Source organism: Equus quagga, chromosome 10 (assembly GCF_021613505.1).
Source record: "Equus quagga isolate Etosha38 chromosome 10, UCLA_HA_Equagga_1.0, whole genome shotgun sequence".
NCBI classification, from domain to species: Eukaryota; Metazoa; Chordata; class Mammalia; order Perissodactyla; family Equidae; genus Equus; species Equus quagga.
The window spans coordinates 93,505,574-93,524,523 of NC_060276.1; the positions used below are offsets into that span (position 1 = coordinate 93,505,574).

General features: G+C 34.7%; 1 protein-coding gene across 2 annotated transcripts in view; it reads right to left on the reverse strand.

Annotated features, from left to right (window-relative positions):
- Positions 1 to 18,950, reverse strand: part of CFAP47 (cilia and flagella associated protein 47) — a 431,185-nt gene that overhangs the window by 60,113 nt on the left and 352,122 nt on the right. For both annotated transcript variants that reach the window (XM_046672810.1, XM_046672809.1), the window contains exon 57: positions 18,677 to 18,775. In XM_046672810.1, the coding sequence (XP_046528766.1) occupies positions 18,677 to 18,775 (99 nt within the window). The remainder of the gene's footprint in view (positions 1 to 18,676; positions 18,776 to 18,950) is intronic.

Below are 18,950 nucleotides of genomic sequence, written 5' to 3' on the forward strand. Positions count from 1 at the left end.
TCCCACTGACTCCAGGGATTGGGTTAGAGTAGGAGTGCCTGCTGACCCTGCATTACATCCTACTGGATCTTGCTGACACCAGGAGTGGGAAGAAAAGTGGATTGCTTACTAGCCCAACCTACACCAATTTGCTCAGTTTCCTTGACAACAGGTGCAATTAGACGTGACTAGACCCTCCAGGCATCATCTCTTTAAATCTCGTGACCGCTGGCTGGGGATAGACTCTCAGCTTGTGACAACCCTGTTGACACTACCCTGGTGGGGTACTTGGAGCTCCACCTGCTTCTGCCAGGAAAGAAATAGAAGATAAACTCTCCTCTCAGTCCCACCAACACCATTCTGGCAGGGGAAGTGGAGGACTGCCTACTTCAAATGCAGGAGTGATAGATTAGTTTTCTGCTTGGCCCCATCAACACCACAGATAGGAGAGGGGAAGGAAATCAGAGTCTACTGCTTGTGAGGCATGAGGGTGGCATGGGGGAGGGTACAAAATTAATTATCTGCTTGGACCCACTGAACCTATGTGGGTGGGAGACATGCGGTTCTTCCATTAATGTTTGGCTAGAATAGGGTGGGAAGGAATAGGACTGTGCTATCTTGGCAAAACCAGAAGTCCAATAAATAGGAGTATTTAAAAAATGTTTTCTCAAATATAAATTGTTTCCAATATTTACAGACAATCCAAGATAGATGTTTTTTCCATTTATATATTATGATTCCCTTAGTTCTATAAGTTTTTTTTGGAGTGACAGAAAATGTTGCCAAACATTAAAATGTAAAAATCAAGGAACACAAATAATTAGGATACTTAATGCCACCATCAATAACAATCACAGTGTATTTCAAAGTGGTGAGGAAGATTTTTCTAATTTCAGAGAACCAGTGTCTTCTCAGGGGAAGAGTCAAGAAGGTACAGAAAACATTCAGAGAAGTTGATTTAGGGGATAGAGGGTATTTTCCTTATGAGAGATCATGAATTCTAGAGGATGGTGTGGTAAAATTTTAGGATTTGCAAAGGAGTGAGAGTGGTAAAAATAAAAAGTGGATGTACACTGCCCTTTGGGATATGAATGCTGAGAATGAGTGAGGGATGACCCAAAAGAACTGGTGTTCATGTGCCAGCAGCTATAAAGAGGGATAAATGTATAATTACATACTTCAACATGGAAGGAAGACAGATGATGATGGTAAGATCTCACACTCCTACGATCTTTGGGGATGAGACTTTGGAGGTGGATAGGAATGGATAACTTAGCAAACATACATCACATAAAAGGATTTGCTAATGATAAATAATAAATAATAAATAATAAATAATCCACCAAGTATTCAACACTTTCACTACCTAAACACATGTATATACTTTGCTATAAATGAATTTAGCATTCTCAAAACTCAGCCCTGACAAGTAACAAACTAATGTCAAACGTGGAGAGTTTGCTAATATATTCAGAAATTGAGCTCTTGTCCACAAGATAAATGTCTCACCATTTACTTTTCCCTCCTATCAGTTTTATTCCTGATAGAAGTTGTGATAAAAATCACAGTACCATTTACATGTGATAATAAGATGAATAACACTCAGTGATGGCTTCTTCTGCTCCTATCAAAGAGCCAGGGATTCCAATACATGCCCAGTTGCGATAGGAAAGGAAATCCATTATAGCCACCAGAATTCAGAAAGAATAAAAGTGGTGAAAGGTAATGAGTGGTTGTGCCTAGTCAAAATAGGGAAATTCTAGAATGGATGTTTTCATAAAATATATTCATCATTTCCCTTTTATGAGATAACTGAAAAAATGTAAATCTAATCCCTTCTCTAAGATTAAATTTTGACTTGCCCACAGAGCTGGTGACGGTAAAGAGTTTCAACTGTGTACTTATTTCCTGCTCATGGAGAGCATGACAGCATATATCCATTTGATCTTACTTTTAGACTTAAATATACATAGGGATGTCAGCTAAAAAACAAAATAAAATAACAATTTCAGCTCAGGTGTAATTGGATTTTTGACATATCAGATAGAGCTCCGATTACATTTGACAGATGCATATTGATTTTCATTTTAAACTCTTCTTATCCAACATATTTTGTTATTTCTTGAATTTTGTGCTGTAAATTAAAGGTTTGAAGTGATAGAAGATTTTAATTAACCTCACTGACAATGTAATACCTACTCTGGAACTAGAGTCCAATATTATAGTTTTTCATGCAAAAACAAACATAATGAGAAATTTAATATTTGTGTAGCATAAAGCAGGAATTCTGTTGTTTTGATTGTACCAAACAGGTCATAAGGCATGGTTTAGAACATATTTTTGCTTGTCAGAGTCTAAGAATTAAAACAAAAATGTGAAGTCTACAAAATTGCTTTGTTTCTCAAAAGTGACCCAGATGTGTTAAAGCTGTCGCCACCTTTACTATTTCTCCAAACTTTCCTTACAGCTTCCATGTCTTGAGGCTCTTGCATAGAAGCTAATGCATTCTAATTTTTTCCATACCAGTGGATTCCATGCCAGTGATCTTCCATACTTTTGCCTTGATTTCTTCTCTATCTTATGCATGCGGCTAAATGCTCAATTTTAAGCATGTTTTCATATGTTTCCCCAAGGAAGGCACTTGATATTTGGTCCCACCACAATAAAAACATTACTAGACCAATAAAACTGGAAAGAGGATACTGATACTACATTTTAAAAAACAAAATTGCACTCTCTAACTCACATCTTGCTTGATCCCAAAACTAGTAGGAAAGTATATGATTTGCCTTTCATTTTACTATCTGAACACTTATTTTAAATTTTTCTTTCTTATGTCTTTTCTAGCATCTAAGAAAAAAAAGTGTTCCATTTTTTTAAGAAAGAGAAAATATTTTAAACTTAGCATCAAAAATAGATTATTCCAAAAGCAAACAAACCTATATAGATCTGTTTTTATTAATATCATTAACATAGACTGACAGAATCTTTGAGTTCTAATTTAATGGTCCTCATGTATAACCTCCCAGTGAATGCAGGAATATATTCTAAAAAGTCTATGGGAGATGGTCCCTCAGCAACCATTTGGACCCATCATCTGATGAAGAGTTCCTATTTCTTAAGGTACTCAGTTCCTGCATGAAGCAAAATTAGAAAGTTCTTCCTTGTTTTAGTCCCTAGTTCCACTGCTTGGAGCTACCAGTTTCTGGTTGAAGTTCTAGTCTCAGCAGCAATATAGGAAATCAAACTCCGTCTTCCACACTTGGAGAAGTCACTTTTCCATGCTCACTATAATTTATTCCCTCAAGCACTAGACCCACTTCTATACATCCGTCAATGTCTTGCTAGTTATCTAGGCTTCCAGGGATTTAAGATCCTGACTGTCTTGTCTTTGCTAGGTCCTTCAATATGCGATCCCAAACTAGTAAGGTTAGCTCGGCGCTATATTTCATCTATGATGAGTGATTTTCTGGATCTGCAAATACTGTCCTTGTTTTGGGACATCACCATTTCTACCTAGATTATAACACGTTGACTGTTGCCTTATCCTTAATGTAAGATTTTCCAGATTTCTGACTTCACTCTTTCCTAACAGCTGTAGCTATGTCTGGTTTCTGCAGCACCAGTTAGGTCTAGTTGCAGGTTTCGGTTACAGGTACCTGCAACAGAGCTGTCTGACCATTTATCAGGTATTTACTAGCCATTTCCTGAGGTATAACATTACTCAATATCCTTCATTACTCACTATCCATGCAAAGAAGCACTCTATCTTCCAGTATCTTAATATACAGTATGTTTAATTGACCTAAATTATCCAGGTATGATCAAACTAGTGTGAAGCAGTTTGGAGCAATTACCTATATTCTTACACTTGAGAAAAGTGATTTTACTATTATGGCTCAAATTTACTTTAAATTTTTAGATAAACTTACTACAAAGTACGTTATCAAGAATGAAGTAAGCCAAAACCAAGTATGTGCTCCCAAGCTGCACACCACCATATTCCGTTTATGCTATTGATGCTTTGAACCCAAATGTCAGACATTCTATTATTTCCTTAATACTCTGTCTTAAAGACCTCAATAAAACATTACAGAATACTGAGATTAAATATGCACTTGGCATTCTAGCATATTGGTTTTCTCTTCCTGTTTTTTTGTGATACATAAATTTACTAAATAGTTTATGGGTTTAGACAAGATAGAAGTGGCATGGACTCAGATAAGACTCTATCAGCAATATTATAGCCATCCCTGCAGGATAATTCATTCATTCACATTGTCCCTTCACTAAGGACTTTCCTAGCCAGCATCTTCAAAATTGCACCTCCAACACTATGATTTTCTTTATCCCCCTCCCCTGCCCATTTTCTCTCCCCATCCTGTTCGATTATTGTCTGCCTCTTCCCAACAATATGTAAATCCCAGGAGGGCAAAGATTTCTGTCTGTTTAGCTCTCTGCTATATCTACAGAATTTAGAACAGGATTTTAGCATATAGTAGTTCTCAATAAATATTAGTACACGAATAAATCGAGCAAGGAACTGTTCTATTTTCTAGGAATACTGTAAAAAGTGAGACAAAAAATATCCCTGTGTCATGGAACTTCTAGTGGGGAAGAAGAAGAGGAATAAACAGATGACTATGTAATAGGTTTTAGGTTAATTATTTAAAGATAGAGGCTGTTTTGGGGGAAAACTTCTCCAGAAGAGTGACATTTAATGTAGGCTTAAAAGATTTAGAGGAAGTTAAACAAGAAGTTGGGATAAGAGTGTTCCAAGCAGAAGGGTGAGCAATTTAAAGGCCTAACTAGGAATTGGCTCAGAACGTTGATGTAGGATCTCAGGAAAGAGTGGGAGAGATTAGAGAAGGGAAGGTGAGAAAAAAAAGCAGGAACCAGATCCTTTGGGGCCTTTCTGACCTTACCTCCTAAAGTTGAACAGGAAAACACGGGGAGCTTTTAAACAGTATGGCCCAATTTATGTTTTATGAAAGATCACTCTGTCTTCTGTATGGAGGTTAGAGTGTAGGGTGCAAGACAGAAATAAAGGGAGCTGTTGCAGTAGTTCAGTTGGTACAGGCTAGGGTGAAAGCAGTGGAGGTAGTAAAAAGTGGTCGGAAACGGGATATATTTTTATGGCTTTGGTATCAGTCTTCACTGATGAGCTGGAAAAGTGCAATGAGAAAAGGAAGGACTTAAATATGATCCTAGGTTTCTGGCACAATAAACTAGATAAATAATGGTGCTATTAACGGAGATGGAGAAATCTTTGGGGAATAAATTAGCATGAGAGGGAAGGGACAGGTATATCAAGACTAACATTTAGCAAGAGATACCTACTAGAGATCCATGTGAAAAAGAAAATATGCAGTTGAAACTCGGGAGAAAGTTTGGAGTTGGAGATATAAATTAGGAGGTCACGGTGTATAGATGGAACTCACAAGCCTGAAAGAAATGACCAGGATGATCATATAACTGGAGAAGAGACAGGACCGAGCCCTTAATCAAGCCAACACCTAGAGTTCTGTTAGCAGATAAGAGACAGAAAAGAAGACTCAGAAAGGCGGAACAATGACGTAGGAGGAAAACCAAATGCCTAGTGAATATAACATTTCAAGGAGAGCAAAGTCAACTATGTCAAATGCTACTGAGCGATGAAGCAAAAGAACATAGCATTGACCTATAGATATTACAACATGAAAGCCATGATTTCCCTAAAAAAAGCAATTTCAGTCGAGTTGTCAGGATTAAATCCTCACTGAAGTGAGTTAGAGAATTGAGAATAGAGATAAAGAAGTATAGTAAACATAGACATTTCTTTCTAGAAATTTTGCTTCAAATAAAAAGAGAAAAATGCATCAGTGGCTGCAGGTGCCATCTGCAGATCAAGGTGTTCATTTATATACATACCGCTATCATAACAAGCTAGTATATACTGTGGGAATCATCCAGTCAATACAAACGTTGCAGATGTAGGTGAGATGAGGAATAATTGAGAGGCAAGGCTGTTGAATAAACTAGAACAGGTGGGATCTGGGGCTCAAGTGGAGGGGCTGCCTTGAGATAGGAGTACAAATAATTTGGCCCTAGTATTGGAAGTAAAGTCAGAGTTCTTTTTGTTTGTTTTTGCTCTGTTTTTTCTTTTTCTTTGTCCTTCAGCCATATTCAGCTCTACATGTGCAAGTATAGAAATGGCAGAGAGTTGGTTTGTGTCTGATGTAGTAACTCGATCACTTTTCCCGATACTTCACTCCCCCTCTTTATTATAATTATATAATCCTGGCCATGCTTCGATTGTGATTTGACTTTAATGTTTCCTGTGTTAAGATAGGCCATTATATTTCCCATCTCCACTGATACTAAGCATGACTTCATCGACCAATGTAATGCGGGTGTGGGTGAGAGCATGCAAGTTGAAACCTTAAGAAGTATTTTGTATTTTCACTTGCCCTCTTGTGCTTCTTCCAGCCACAATGAGAACATGTTCTAGGAAAGTCCCAGAAAAAGTAAACATATAGAGCAGCCCTGAATCTGATGCACAATCTAAAGAAGAGCTTCCCAGATAATCAGCAGATCCATAAGCAAGAAAAATAAATGTTTCTGGTTATAAGACATTGGGATTAGAGGGATGTTTGTTTGCAGTTTTAATGCAGCAATCACTGACTAATTCACCATGGTTGTGGTTTTGCCTAGTGTATAGAAGGAAGATGGACAAGGGAGTTGAAAGCATAAAGAAGGGAGTGACTATAATGATAGATTGTAATGACCATTTATCAGAAGTTTGGGATGTAAGTGTTCAATATACTAAAATCCGCATACTTGTATCACAAGGATATAATGGAATTTGTCCAGTGCCTTGTGGAAAATGAAGAACATAATTATGACATATTTTCCGAGATCTAAGAGTTTAGCAAAATAAAATTAGGTCAATGTGTTAGAACTTGCTCCTAATCTACCCATGCTATTATTACTATTCACGTTTGTTTTTATTGTAAGCATTCTAAATGATTTTAAAGATATATTAATATATTTTTAGGAATTAAACTAACTGCTTAGCTTTGGAATCCTCCTTGTTCCACTTTTTGTGCAGTAGCAACCAAAACTCAACTTATCATCACATTACCATCCCAAATTCACCTAACACAAAGAAAGACATAGTCTTACAGGAATTCTAAAACATGCCATAGATTTTTAACAATAAAATTAAAAAATAATTAGTGTTCGGAATAATTCCAGAAATGATATTATCTGACAGACTTTTAAAAAAAACTTTTTATTTGGAAATGTACAATTATCAAAACTAAGAAAGTAACATTGGTATAATATGATTAACTAAGCTATATACTTTATTCATCAGTTATTCCCCTAACGTTATTTTACATCCCAGGATCCACTCCAAGATTCCGCATTGCATTTAGATGCCATGTCCCCTGAGTCTCCTTCAATCTATGACTCAGTCTCTCCTTGTCTTTTATGACATTGACACTTTTGAACAGTACTGATAAGTTATTCTATAGAATGCCCCTCAGTTTGAGTTTGTCTGATGCTTTCTCATGGTAAGGTTGAGGATATATATTTTGGGGAATGATACCAGAGAGATTACTTCCCCTTCTCAGTGACTAATTATCAGGAGATATAATGATGTTGATATATTTTAATCCCAGTCATGTTAATCTTAATTAATTTGGTTAAGGTGGTATCTGCCAAGTTCTCCAGTGTAAAGTGAGTATTTTCTCTTTGTATTTAATAAATATTTTGTGGAAATACTTTGAGATGATGCAAATATTCCCTTTCTCTTTGAACTTTCACTATCTAATCTGATCATCCATCAGTGGACCTAGCTTGTATCAATCATTTATTTAGTACTACTTCAGACCCCAAAACATTCAGTTGACTATATTTGTGTGGGTCTAAATCTGGGTTTTCTCTTCCATTCATTTGAGCTTTATGACGATCTTTAGTCAATACAAATTGTCTATATGTCTATGTTTAGCCAATACAAATTAAAGTATTTTTTAGGTATATCTTAAAATCTGTTAGTGTAAGTATTCCAATTTTGTTCTTCCCTCTCAATTTTTTTTTGGAAATAAGTTCTTTTGTCTTTCCATATACATTTTGGAATCAGCTTGTCAATATCTACAAAAAAGGTCTGATGAGAAATAGATTGGAAATACATTGGATCTATATATCAAATTGAAGAGCATTGACATTTTAACAATATTAGGTCTTCAATCAATGAACGATATACCTATTTATTTAGGCTTACTGGATTTCTTTCATCAGTGTTTTGTACTATTCAGTATACAGATCGTGCACATGTTTTGTTAGATTTTTACCTAAGAATTGCAGGATTTTTTCTTATTGTAAATGATATTTTTAATGTCAAACCCCACTTGTCCACAGCTAGTATATAGAAATGCAATTGGTTTTTGCATATTGACCTGAAGAACTCTTTAATTCCACATTTTGAAAAGTATTTTTGCTGAGTATAGAATTATAGATTGATAATATTTTTTTCTTTAATCACTAAAGATGTCACTCCATTATCATCTAGCTTGCATGGTTTATGAAGAGAAGTCTTTATTCTTCCATATGTAATGTGTCTTTCTTTTAAATCTATCTCAAGATTTTCTTTTTGTTGCTTGTTTTCAGCAGTTTAAATATGATTTACCTAGGTTTTTAAAAAAATGCGCAGCTATTATCTTTTCAAATATTTCTACTTTTCATCTGCAGTATTCTTGCTATCTTTCTGCCTTCTGGAATTGCAATTATAAGTATGTTAGACTGTTTGATATTGTTCTATAGCTGTAAAAGCCTCTTTTGTTTTCTATCTTATTTTCTCTTTATCTTTAACTTAGTGTAATTTCTATTGACCTGACTTGAAGATCGCAAATTCTTTCCTTAGCTGTGTCAAATCTACTGACGAGTCCATCAAAGGCATTATTTATACCTTTTTTTGTGCTTTCATTTCTAGCATTTCTGTTTGGTTCTTTTTAAATAATGTCCATCTCATTGCTGAAATTAATCCATTCTGTCACCTTGTCCACCTTTTCCATTCGAAGCTTAGACGTATTAGTCATAGTTATTTTGAGTGCCCTATCAGATAGTTTGAACATCCGTGCCATGTCACAGTTTGGTTCTAATAACTGATTTTTTCTTCAGAGTGTGTTATTTTCTCCTTGTCCTTTGTATGTCTCATAATTTTTATGTTGAGAGTGATACAATTTTGTTTAGTGTAGGGGCTAGTTTGCCAAAGGGTTTTTCCTAATATCCATTCCACCCTCAGCTTTAGGTCTTCCCTTGGCACCATACCTCATATAGGGTCTGCCTTTTGCAACTTGTGCAGTGTTACTTGTGATTAATGCTCGTTAACCTTGTCATGGAATCAGTGACGGCAGTGTTCTCTGTTGTTCTGGTCAAGTCTGATTCCTATGCAGGCATCATGTCCCTTGGTCTTAGGGATGTGGCATTCTCAGTTTTATTGTCCCTCTGCTAGCTGTAGTTCTGCGTCTTACACATATTCCTGCTTCTCCTCAGGATTAGAAGATTTTTTCCTCTCTCCTTCCAACCAAAATGGGTTTTCACCAGGGCCCTACAGGCTAGGATATTTGTTGTTCATCACCACATAGGTTAAGGCTTTTGTTAGGGAATATAAGAGGGAAGGGTGCAGGAAGATTTTATGCCCTTCTCAGAGAAGCTGCAGACCCCTTTTCCAAGGGACAACTTTTTAGAAGTTTTCCAGTTTCTTCTGTGAGAGCCAGAGGGGTTTTGGGGGACGAAGCTTCCAAGAGGGTGCCATAGTCCCTATAACTTCAACCCTTGGCATCTTTCTACTCTTTCATCAGTGCACATTCAGTGTCCCAATTCTCCAAACTCCCTAGCTGAACTCTTCTTACAAGCGTAGAACTGTACTTGCATTTAGTATCTCTCTGCAAGTGCCAGTCTTTGCTTAGATTTGGGGCCAGTTGATTTCCCTGTGACTTCAACTCTCATTAAAATACGAACTTTCTGTTTTGCCATCTTTTTGTTGTTGTTATGCATGTGAGCAATGCCTTTTCCATTGCTAAACACTGAAACATTGCTGAGCAGAACCTGGAAATGCCAACTGATAGATTTTTAAAATGAGAAAACTTCAAAGGTCTAGAGGATGTTTCTTGCCTAAGGTTATAGGAGCTGGCGGCAGGGTAGAGTTCACTGTAACCACATCAGCAAAACACTATTTCTATGGACCATTTGCTGGGGCATTAAAACATTTTATTACAAAGAAACTTTCTCTAAAACACATTTCTTTTAAATGGTGTTTATAATAATGGAGTTTTGTTTATACAGTGATGCCAAAAGATGTACTAATTTTTAATCCATTTTGGTCTGTTTCTCTTCTGGAGATATTTGTTTTATTTTCTGAAGTAAGATTAGTAACAATCTGTTTTAAATGTAGCATTTTTTATTTCTGGGTGAAATGGATTTTCACTGGGGAGGAATTATTTTATAGTCCTTTAAAATGCTGGTATTTTACACTTTACTAAATATCTAGTGAATAACTGAGAAAACATGGTTGTTGCATTTAAAGCTATTAAATTCTAAAATACATATTCTTCGAGTATGTAATTTCTATTGATTATAGAAAGGATTCTAAAATTAGAATAACATTAATATTAACAGCGAAAGCAGTTGCAACAACAATAAAAGCAAAATTATTATCCTATAAATTTGTATATCCCTCTACATGTATAAAATGCTTTGAGACACAGAGTTTTGGCTTTACATTTATTATCTGGATTAATGCTGAATTAGAACATTGTCTTGGTGAATCATCATTAGCATAACTCATTGCTTAAAAATATACTTTCTCATTTTAAGGATTATACATAATACTTTCTATAAAAACATAACAACATAAAAATAAGAAAAATTGTATTATTTTATTCCAGAGAAGGATTTTGACTTTCATTCACTGGCAATAATATAACTGAGTTTTAACTAAGAAATGCTCTCTTGAGAATTTATGAAATCATTTTTCGAAAACAAGTGTTTAAGTTGAGTGATATGTGTTGCCATTTAAATATTATAGACAAGTAATATAAGTAGAAGAGAAATTAACTTATCAAAAGGCACATGTAAAACTGTACGAAATACTGTATATAGTCACTGATAGAATTTTGTTCTTACTTCCCAGATATCCTATGCTGATGGTGGGCTATTTTTTAAACAACATCAAAATGAATAATTTATATCCCTGGTTTTTGATGTTTTATACTGAGAATAGAGAAAGGGGCTAGCCTTATCAGATATTAACACATACTATAAAAATCACAATTTTTAAAAAGTAAGGTACTGACTAATTATAGACAAATTAATTAATGAATCAACAAATAGGATGACCATAAATAGACCATAAAGTATGTGTGTATGAATATATTAACTATCTCATTAATATATCCATCAATTGATAGACTAATAATATTGAATATATTAAACATTTAATATATTCAGTTATGCATCACTATATTATATATTTCCATATAAATTAACTTATAAATAACTGATTTATATTGGTTATAATAATTAGTAAATAATGCATCATTTATATATTAATTACATTAATGGTATTTTTTTTCAGTGGGAAAGAGCTGGTTTATTTCACAAATGATACAATCGAAACTTGCTATCTAGCTAAAGGAAAAACAAACAGGAAATTTCACATACCAAATATAAATTCCAGATGAATTGCATATTTAAATTTTTTTTTCTGCTTTATCTCCCCAAACCCCCCTGTACACAGTTGTATATCTTAGTTGCACATCCTTCTAGTTCTGGGATGAGGGACGCCACCTCAATGTGGCCTGACGAGCAGTGCCATGTCTCTGCCCAGGATCCGAACCCTGGGCCGCCGCAGTGGAGCGCGCGAACTTAACTACTCGGCCACGGAGCCGGCCCCTAAATATTTTTTAAAACTGTAAAAGTCTTGGAAAAATTTTAGTAGTCTATTTTCACGTTTGAAGGAGAAAACCTTTCTAACCAAGACAGGTGACTCAGAGGATATAAAAGACAGGACCATTCTACTATATAATTGGAAAAAAATTATGGGAAAAATTCTATAATCAAACACAATAAACAAATAATAGATTGGAAGAAATATCTCTCAGAGAGATATCAAAAATGTTTTTTTTCTTCTTCTCCTCAAAGCCCCCAAGTACATGGTTGTATATTCTAGTTGTAGGTCCTTCTGGTTGTGCTATGTGGGATGCTGCCTCAGCATGGCCTGATGAGTGGTGCCCTGTCCGTGCCCAAGATCCGAACCCGTGAAACCCTGGGCCACCAAAGCAGAGCGTGCGAACTTAAACACTCGGCCACGGGGCCAGCCCCTAAAAATGTTTTTTAATGGATAATATGAAAAAGTGTTACAAATTAATGGCAGATAAGAAAACAACCTAATATCACATGAAATGGGCAAAAATTACGAAAATATGATTTACAAAAAGCCAATTATGAACAGCAATGTTAGATCTGCAAGTTCTGTTTCCTGGGACCCAAAAGATTTCTTGTATCAGCCAATTAAATGGCTTCATGTTGACAATAGAGACATTAATTCGAAAAGAAGAAAGGGTAATGTTACCTAATATTTATTGATCTACCTATATATCTGTATTTAAATAAAGCTAAAATAGAATGCTGAAATTTTTAAAAGTTACATGAAAATGACACTAACTAAAATTATATCCAGTTAGTATTAATTACATGTAGAAAATTATGTGAAAAAATAAAGGTTTGATGTTTTAAAGAAAAAATAAATTTAAGTGGAATAGAGCAACATGGTTAAATATATCTTCCCTATATGCTTTTCTGCCAGGAATCTTTATCAGACCAGAAGTAGGATTCCCTAATATTGTGATTACTCTGATGACAACAACCTAAATTGAGGCTCTAAATCTTTTCTTTTAAATTAAAGATAAAATTTAATGAGCACTTACAGAAATTATTAACATTGTGTAAAATGTTTTGAATAGCGTGCTAATCCTTTTACCACTGCATCATGGAATATCAAGAGTGCTAAAGTGATATAATAGTCATTATATAATAATACTTTTAATTATATTAATCTTTCTCATGAAAATGACTAAAGATTTTCTACTCTTGACCAGAGAAAATAAATTTTATTTATTTATTGTATTGAGGTCACATTGGTTTATAACAGTGTGTAAATTTCATGTGTACATCATTATATTTTGGCTTCTCTATAGACTGCATTGTGTTCACCACCAAAAGTCTAGTTTCCATCCATCATCATACATATGTGCCCTTCTACCCCTTTCGTGCTCCCTCCACCCTCTACCCCTCCGCTAACCACCAATCTGCTCTCCGTATCTCTGTGTTTGGAAAATTGTTATTTTAAGCAAAGCCTTCATGTTATCTACTAAGCAATAAGAGAAAATATGATAAAGTAAGCTGTTATGTTTAATCAGTAATAAAATATTAAGTATAAATAATCATAAAAGTAGTTTGTATTATGTGACAACAAATTGTATATTTTCTGTTGCTCTAATATCACAAAAAAGAATGAGATATCCTGTTAATACTATCGCTATTTTTAAAAGGTGCTCTAAAATGGTTTTGAGCATGATTTGTCCATTAGAACACATGCAAAAAATATGCAAAAATAAAATTTAAACATTTCTGAAGCACAAAGTTGATGAATTAGTGAAAATAGATAAAATCGACAGTGATACAAAGATTCAATATCACAGAAATGTCATTTCTTCCTACGTGTATAAAGTTATAATTTAAAATAATCCCAATAAATACTCTATCAAGTTTTCTCTGGAGGTAGTCAAGTTTATTATAAGGTTCATATAGATAAAGAGACAGGGAAGAAGAGCCAGTAAAACCCTGAAAAGGAAAAGTAATGTGGGAGAGCTATCCTCAACACATATTAAAGTGCACCATAATGTCTCTCTAATTCAAAGAGTGCAGTTTTGGCTCTTAAAGACAGAGATCAGTGGAATAGTAGAGATAATCCAGAAAGAACCCAAGTACATATGGCAGTGTAGTCCATGATAAGGTTGGCATATCAAATCAGTGGGGATAAGATGGGTTTTTAAATAAATCTTGGAGAAATAGCCATTTGGATAAATAGATGGAAGGAAATACCATGTTCTTAGATTGAAAGACTCAGTAACAATATTTCTAAAATGCCAGCTGTCCCCAAATCAATGTATAGTTTCAATACAATTTAAATAAAAGTCCTAGCAGTGGTGTGTGTGTGTGTCTATGTATCTGTGCATCTGTTTGTGTTTGGAAATTAACTAGCTAATTCTAAAATTCTTAGGAAAGTGCAAAGGATCTAGAATAACTAAGAAAATCTTGAAGGAGAGGAAAACTTGGAAGGATTTATGTTACAACATATCAAGACTTGCCATATAGCTATAATAGTTAAAACAGTATGGTATTGGTGCAAGAATAGACTCATAGAAATACTGTCACCAGATTCGGAAGAAGTGTCACTGCAATTCAATGAAGGAAAGGATAGCCTTTTCTATAAATGGTACTAGGACAATATGGTCTACATAATGAATAAAATGAACCTTGACTCCTATGCCGCACCATATTTAAAATTATTGAGCTATGTTTCAGGAAAATTAAACAATAATGCTTCTAGTAAAAAGAGGAATATATCTTCGTGACTCTATGCTCCAAGTTATTGAGATTATTGCCAGTATACAGTACCTAGATATCAACTCTCTGGGGGAGTTGCCTTCAGCCGAAGAGAGAAGAGAGTCACCTGACCAAGGTCTAACTCCTTTCCTGGGGCAGAGTGCATTTACTGATGGATTGATGTGGGCAGTGGTCGGGAGCGGGGGGAATGAAGGTATAAAATCCTGGCCTCCTTATTCCAAATTGGGGCAACTCGAAGAGCTGTCCTAGTTTCAGTGCTTGCCATGGTGTGAGCTGATACCTCTGCCCCCAGCTTTTCCCTCTGCTCAGTCTTGCTTCATTCTCTTCTTTCCTCAGGGGTGTTGGTCCTGAGAGGACTCCCTAATAAACTTCCTGCATACTCACTTCCTTCTCGGAGACAGCTTCCCAGCAAAACTGTTTTGCAATAATGATACTTAAGATACTTCTGAGTGAAACTTGGACAGATATTTTAAAGTTTTATTTCATCATTTATTAATTGATATTTTATAGCTATCTTCTGTTTATCACAGTATTGTGTAGTTGGGCAAGAACCCAAGCCCTACATTCAAACCCAAGCTCCAGCATGTATTGTCTATGTGATTTGGGGCATAGCTCCTATATGTCTCAGTATACTCCTCTCTCACATAGGGGTATTAATAGACTCTATCACATAGGGTTGATGTGAGGACTAAATCAATTAATATTTGTAAAGTGCTTAAAATTGTTCCTGGCACAGAGTACAGTGCTATTGCTCATGGGAAGTGACACTGGTTTCCATTAAAATACTATTAAGTAAATTATTATATAAATGAGACAAAAGTATGCCAAAATTTGTGAAAGTGGTATATGAAAAACTGAAATTTGATGATTTTTTTAAATGGAAATGTTGAATAAGAGTAGAATACATAAAGGATTAGGGATATCAAAAGGAAGAACAAGGTTGGGTTATTTTAAAAATATAGATACAGACATAAATATAGATATTTACAAAGTTGGATACTTTTAAAATATAGCTATCTATATAGAAATAGATATCTACTGTTCTGTAAGAAATCCTTTTCTAGAAAACTGGTATTCACCAAGAAAACAAGACTATTTCATCAATGAGTAACTGATGAAAATTAAAATCATTTGTCTAGTAATTGTTTTACCTAGGGAAAAAACCAGATTTCAGAAGAAGAATAACTATTACGTATTTCTTTGTTCATTTTTCAGAAATACATTTGCTGGCATGTACTGGCAGTGTTAGGTCTTGTTTCTTATAAAACCGAAGACAATCAGGAACCCATCGTTGCATTTTCCTATCTTCACCTATACAAACAATACTAATAACCAATGCTTGTGTATAATTTTAGTGTTTAGAAATTTCTTCAGACACACAAGTACATTTGTTCTTCCTAAAAATATCCTGTTAGGTAAAACTGATTTTCATTTTTTTTATAATGTCCAAAATGGGGTCTAGAGGGGTCAGAAACTACCTCAAGCTAACACAACTTTTCCATGTTACGGTCAAAACCAGAACACAGATTCTCCGACTACAAGTCTAATGCCCAGGCCCTGCAGCTTGGCTCCCTTCCTAAAGTCTCATCTTATACAGATGCACATTTGTAAAGTAGCACCTTATTCCCTAGTGCTACAGTATGATATATAACAATGCTAATCCTCCTCCCACCATTTTTTTAAATATCACAATCAGAGGACCCAGGAAAATGTTACAGCTAAGATTTTTTCCTCAAAGGTTTAATCTTGATTTTGCTTCAGTGACATTGGATTATTTCCTAGTGAAAGAGAAAAAGAACACTGCAAGTCTTATAAATGTATAAGCTTTGCAGAAGGATGTCTTCTGAGATTACAATTCATCTATACTCTTGTCTCATTCTTGGTTACTTGGCCTAATTAGATGTGTAGACAAGAATGAGCTTCAAAATGAAAACCTGGCAGGTTAAGATTCTTCACTGACAGGAAGACCTTTTTCCCCCCTCCTGTCTAGCTCCTGTCACCCATTTTGAGAGAAAGATAAGAAAAAGAACAGTGAGCTTGTTAAAAACAAAATGATGCATCTAGTTATCTATAGCATAGAATGGAATTCATTCTAAGGAAGAAAAGTTCTAGAAAAAAATATTTCCTTGGAGGAATAAAATGTCTTTCCAATGTAAAAAAATAGTGTCAATGGCTAGAGTTGTAGTGTTGGCCAATACCATAATATATAGAGATCCAATTTTATTAAAGGATTTCATAAATGCAAAAGAACTTGAAATTTCAGGAAGAAGTTAATATAAGGAATTTTTGCAGAAATTAGTTTTATCCATGTCTTTTTGTCACATATAGACCAAAATGTTGGTAAAGTCAGGTTGAGACTAGGATGATGCAGAGAAAAGCTTATCATGGAATGAAACAGCAGCATTCGTATCTGAGGTACACATACTAGTCTGGCCAGCTGTCACTTGGTCTCCTTTTAATGGCTAGCACTTAACTGAATTGAACTGAAGGCACTGTCACATTATACGGCAAATTGGAGGATACAAGTTTAGAACCCCTCTGCTGAATCAGTTCATCTGAGAGCACATTTATAACGGTATGTTTCTTGGCCAGATATATGTTCAAAAAAATATAGCATTTCCTCCCTATGGAAATACACACGGCATTAGAAGAAAAAGTCCTAGGAAAACTTGTCATAAAGAAACTTTTGTTTAAGCTGGTATTTCACAAATTTATTTGAGCACAGAACTTAGTTTTTCTTTTTGTTAACATCATACCTATTTCCATTCCTTGAAATTAATATTCCACTCTACACATTTAGGTAAACACTGGTCAAGAACAGAGCCTCAAATATTCACCAAGGAAATGTTGCACTTAGATGTAGAAAGACTTAGTTTTAAGGTTACGAATGCTTTATATAGTATATGAGATTATCCCTAGAGGTAATTTTTACAATATGGTCAATGAATCCCAAAGTCCCTAAAAACGCCAAAATCAGTGTAAGAAATAGAGCTCCCACGTCCATTTACTCTTAATGTTTATGTTCCCCAGATCATCAGGACCATCCCTAACACTAATATTATACCATGCAAGAATATCAGAGCAAACAAGAAGTTTCTAGAAAGTAAAAAGAAACCCCTTTGGAGATTTTATTATATGGAACAGCAGGGAGTACACGTTGAACTGTTGACCCACTGCACGGGCAGAGTGTGCATTGCTTATTGTAAAGACAAGTCACGGCAGGGACTAGAGAAATCAATAAGGAATCCACCAGAAAACTGGATTAAATTTGAAAAACAGTTGAAGACAGTAAGAACAATATAAATTATAATTAAGATCGATGAGATTTAGGATGCTGACATAAATGACTACAGTAAATATAAAAGAAAGTCATGAACCCATTTGTATTGGGATGTTAGTAGTGGTTACTGATTTCAGTTAGTATTTTTGTATTAATTATGTTAAGATAATTCGTAGTTTATATTTACCATAACCATTATGATTAGTTTTTTGTAATTAAAACAAACATTATTTTAAGAAAATTCATATTTTTTAAATCTTCATCATTTCTTATGCCTTAGAGTTTTTCCTACTCATCAACATGCAGATGGGATGATTCATATACAGTACAAATAGATAGACATGCTGCAATAAATTTTCAGGGAATCATTAGCTTTGCAAAGATACAATTATTTTTCATAAGTGTGAGTAGCTTTAGTACACTAGTTATTTTAAATTTTCCAAAATCTTCTCTGACTCATATACTTATGCATCAAGTGGTATGACATTTAATCATTCAAAATCTCAAAGATAAAATATTTTGCAAGTTGTACTTGTGTGTTATGGAATGAAAAACAGTGCAGATGTAATGAATATACATAAAGTTATACCATCCATATTTTTCTATCAATTTACGAAAATTTGTCAAAATTTTTAAATTGTATATCTAATTTTTATTAAATATTTATTAAGACAACATATATTTCATAATCTCTGAAATGTGATAGCAGATAGAATGACAGAATATAAGGTAGAAATCCTGTACCTTGTGTCCGACTCAAACCACCAATCTTGAACGCAGAAGTCTTATTGAGGAAGCTCTCCCAGTAATCGTCAATGTTGAGATGTCTGGGCCTTTCCCGACCTAAGGAAAATATAAAGAGATATTACACTTCAACGTCACATTCAAGAGGAAAATATCAGTGGAGACTGAAACAGAATCAAAACTTTCCTCGAATGGGAAATTTCTCAGATTATTTTTCAAAGTATATTTTAAGATGACATTTAAATGGCACTTCTGAAGAACATATCCAACACTA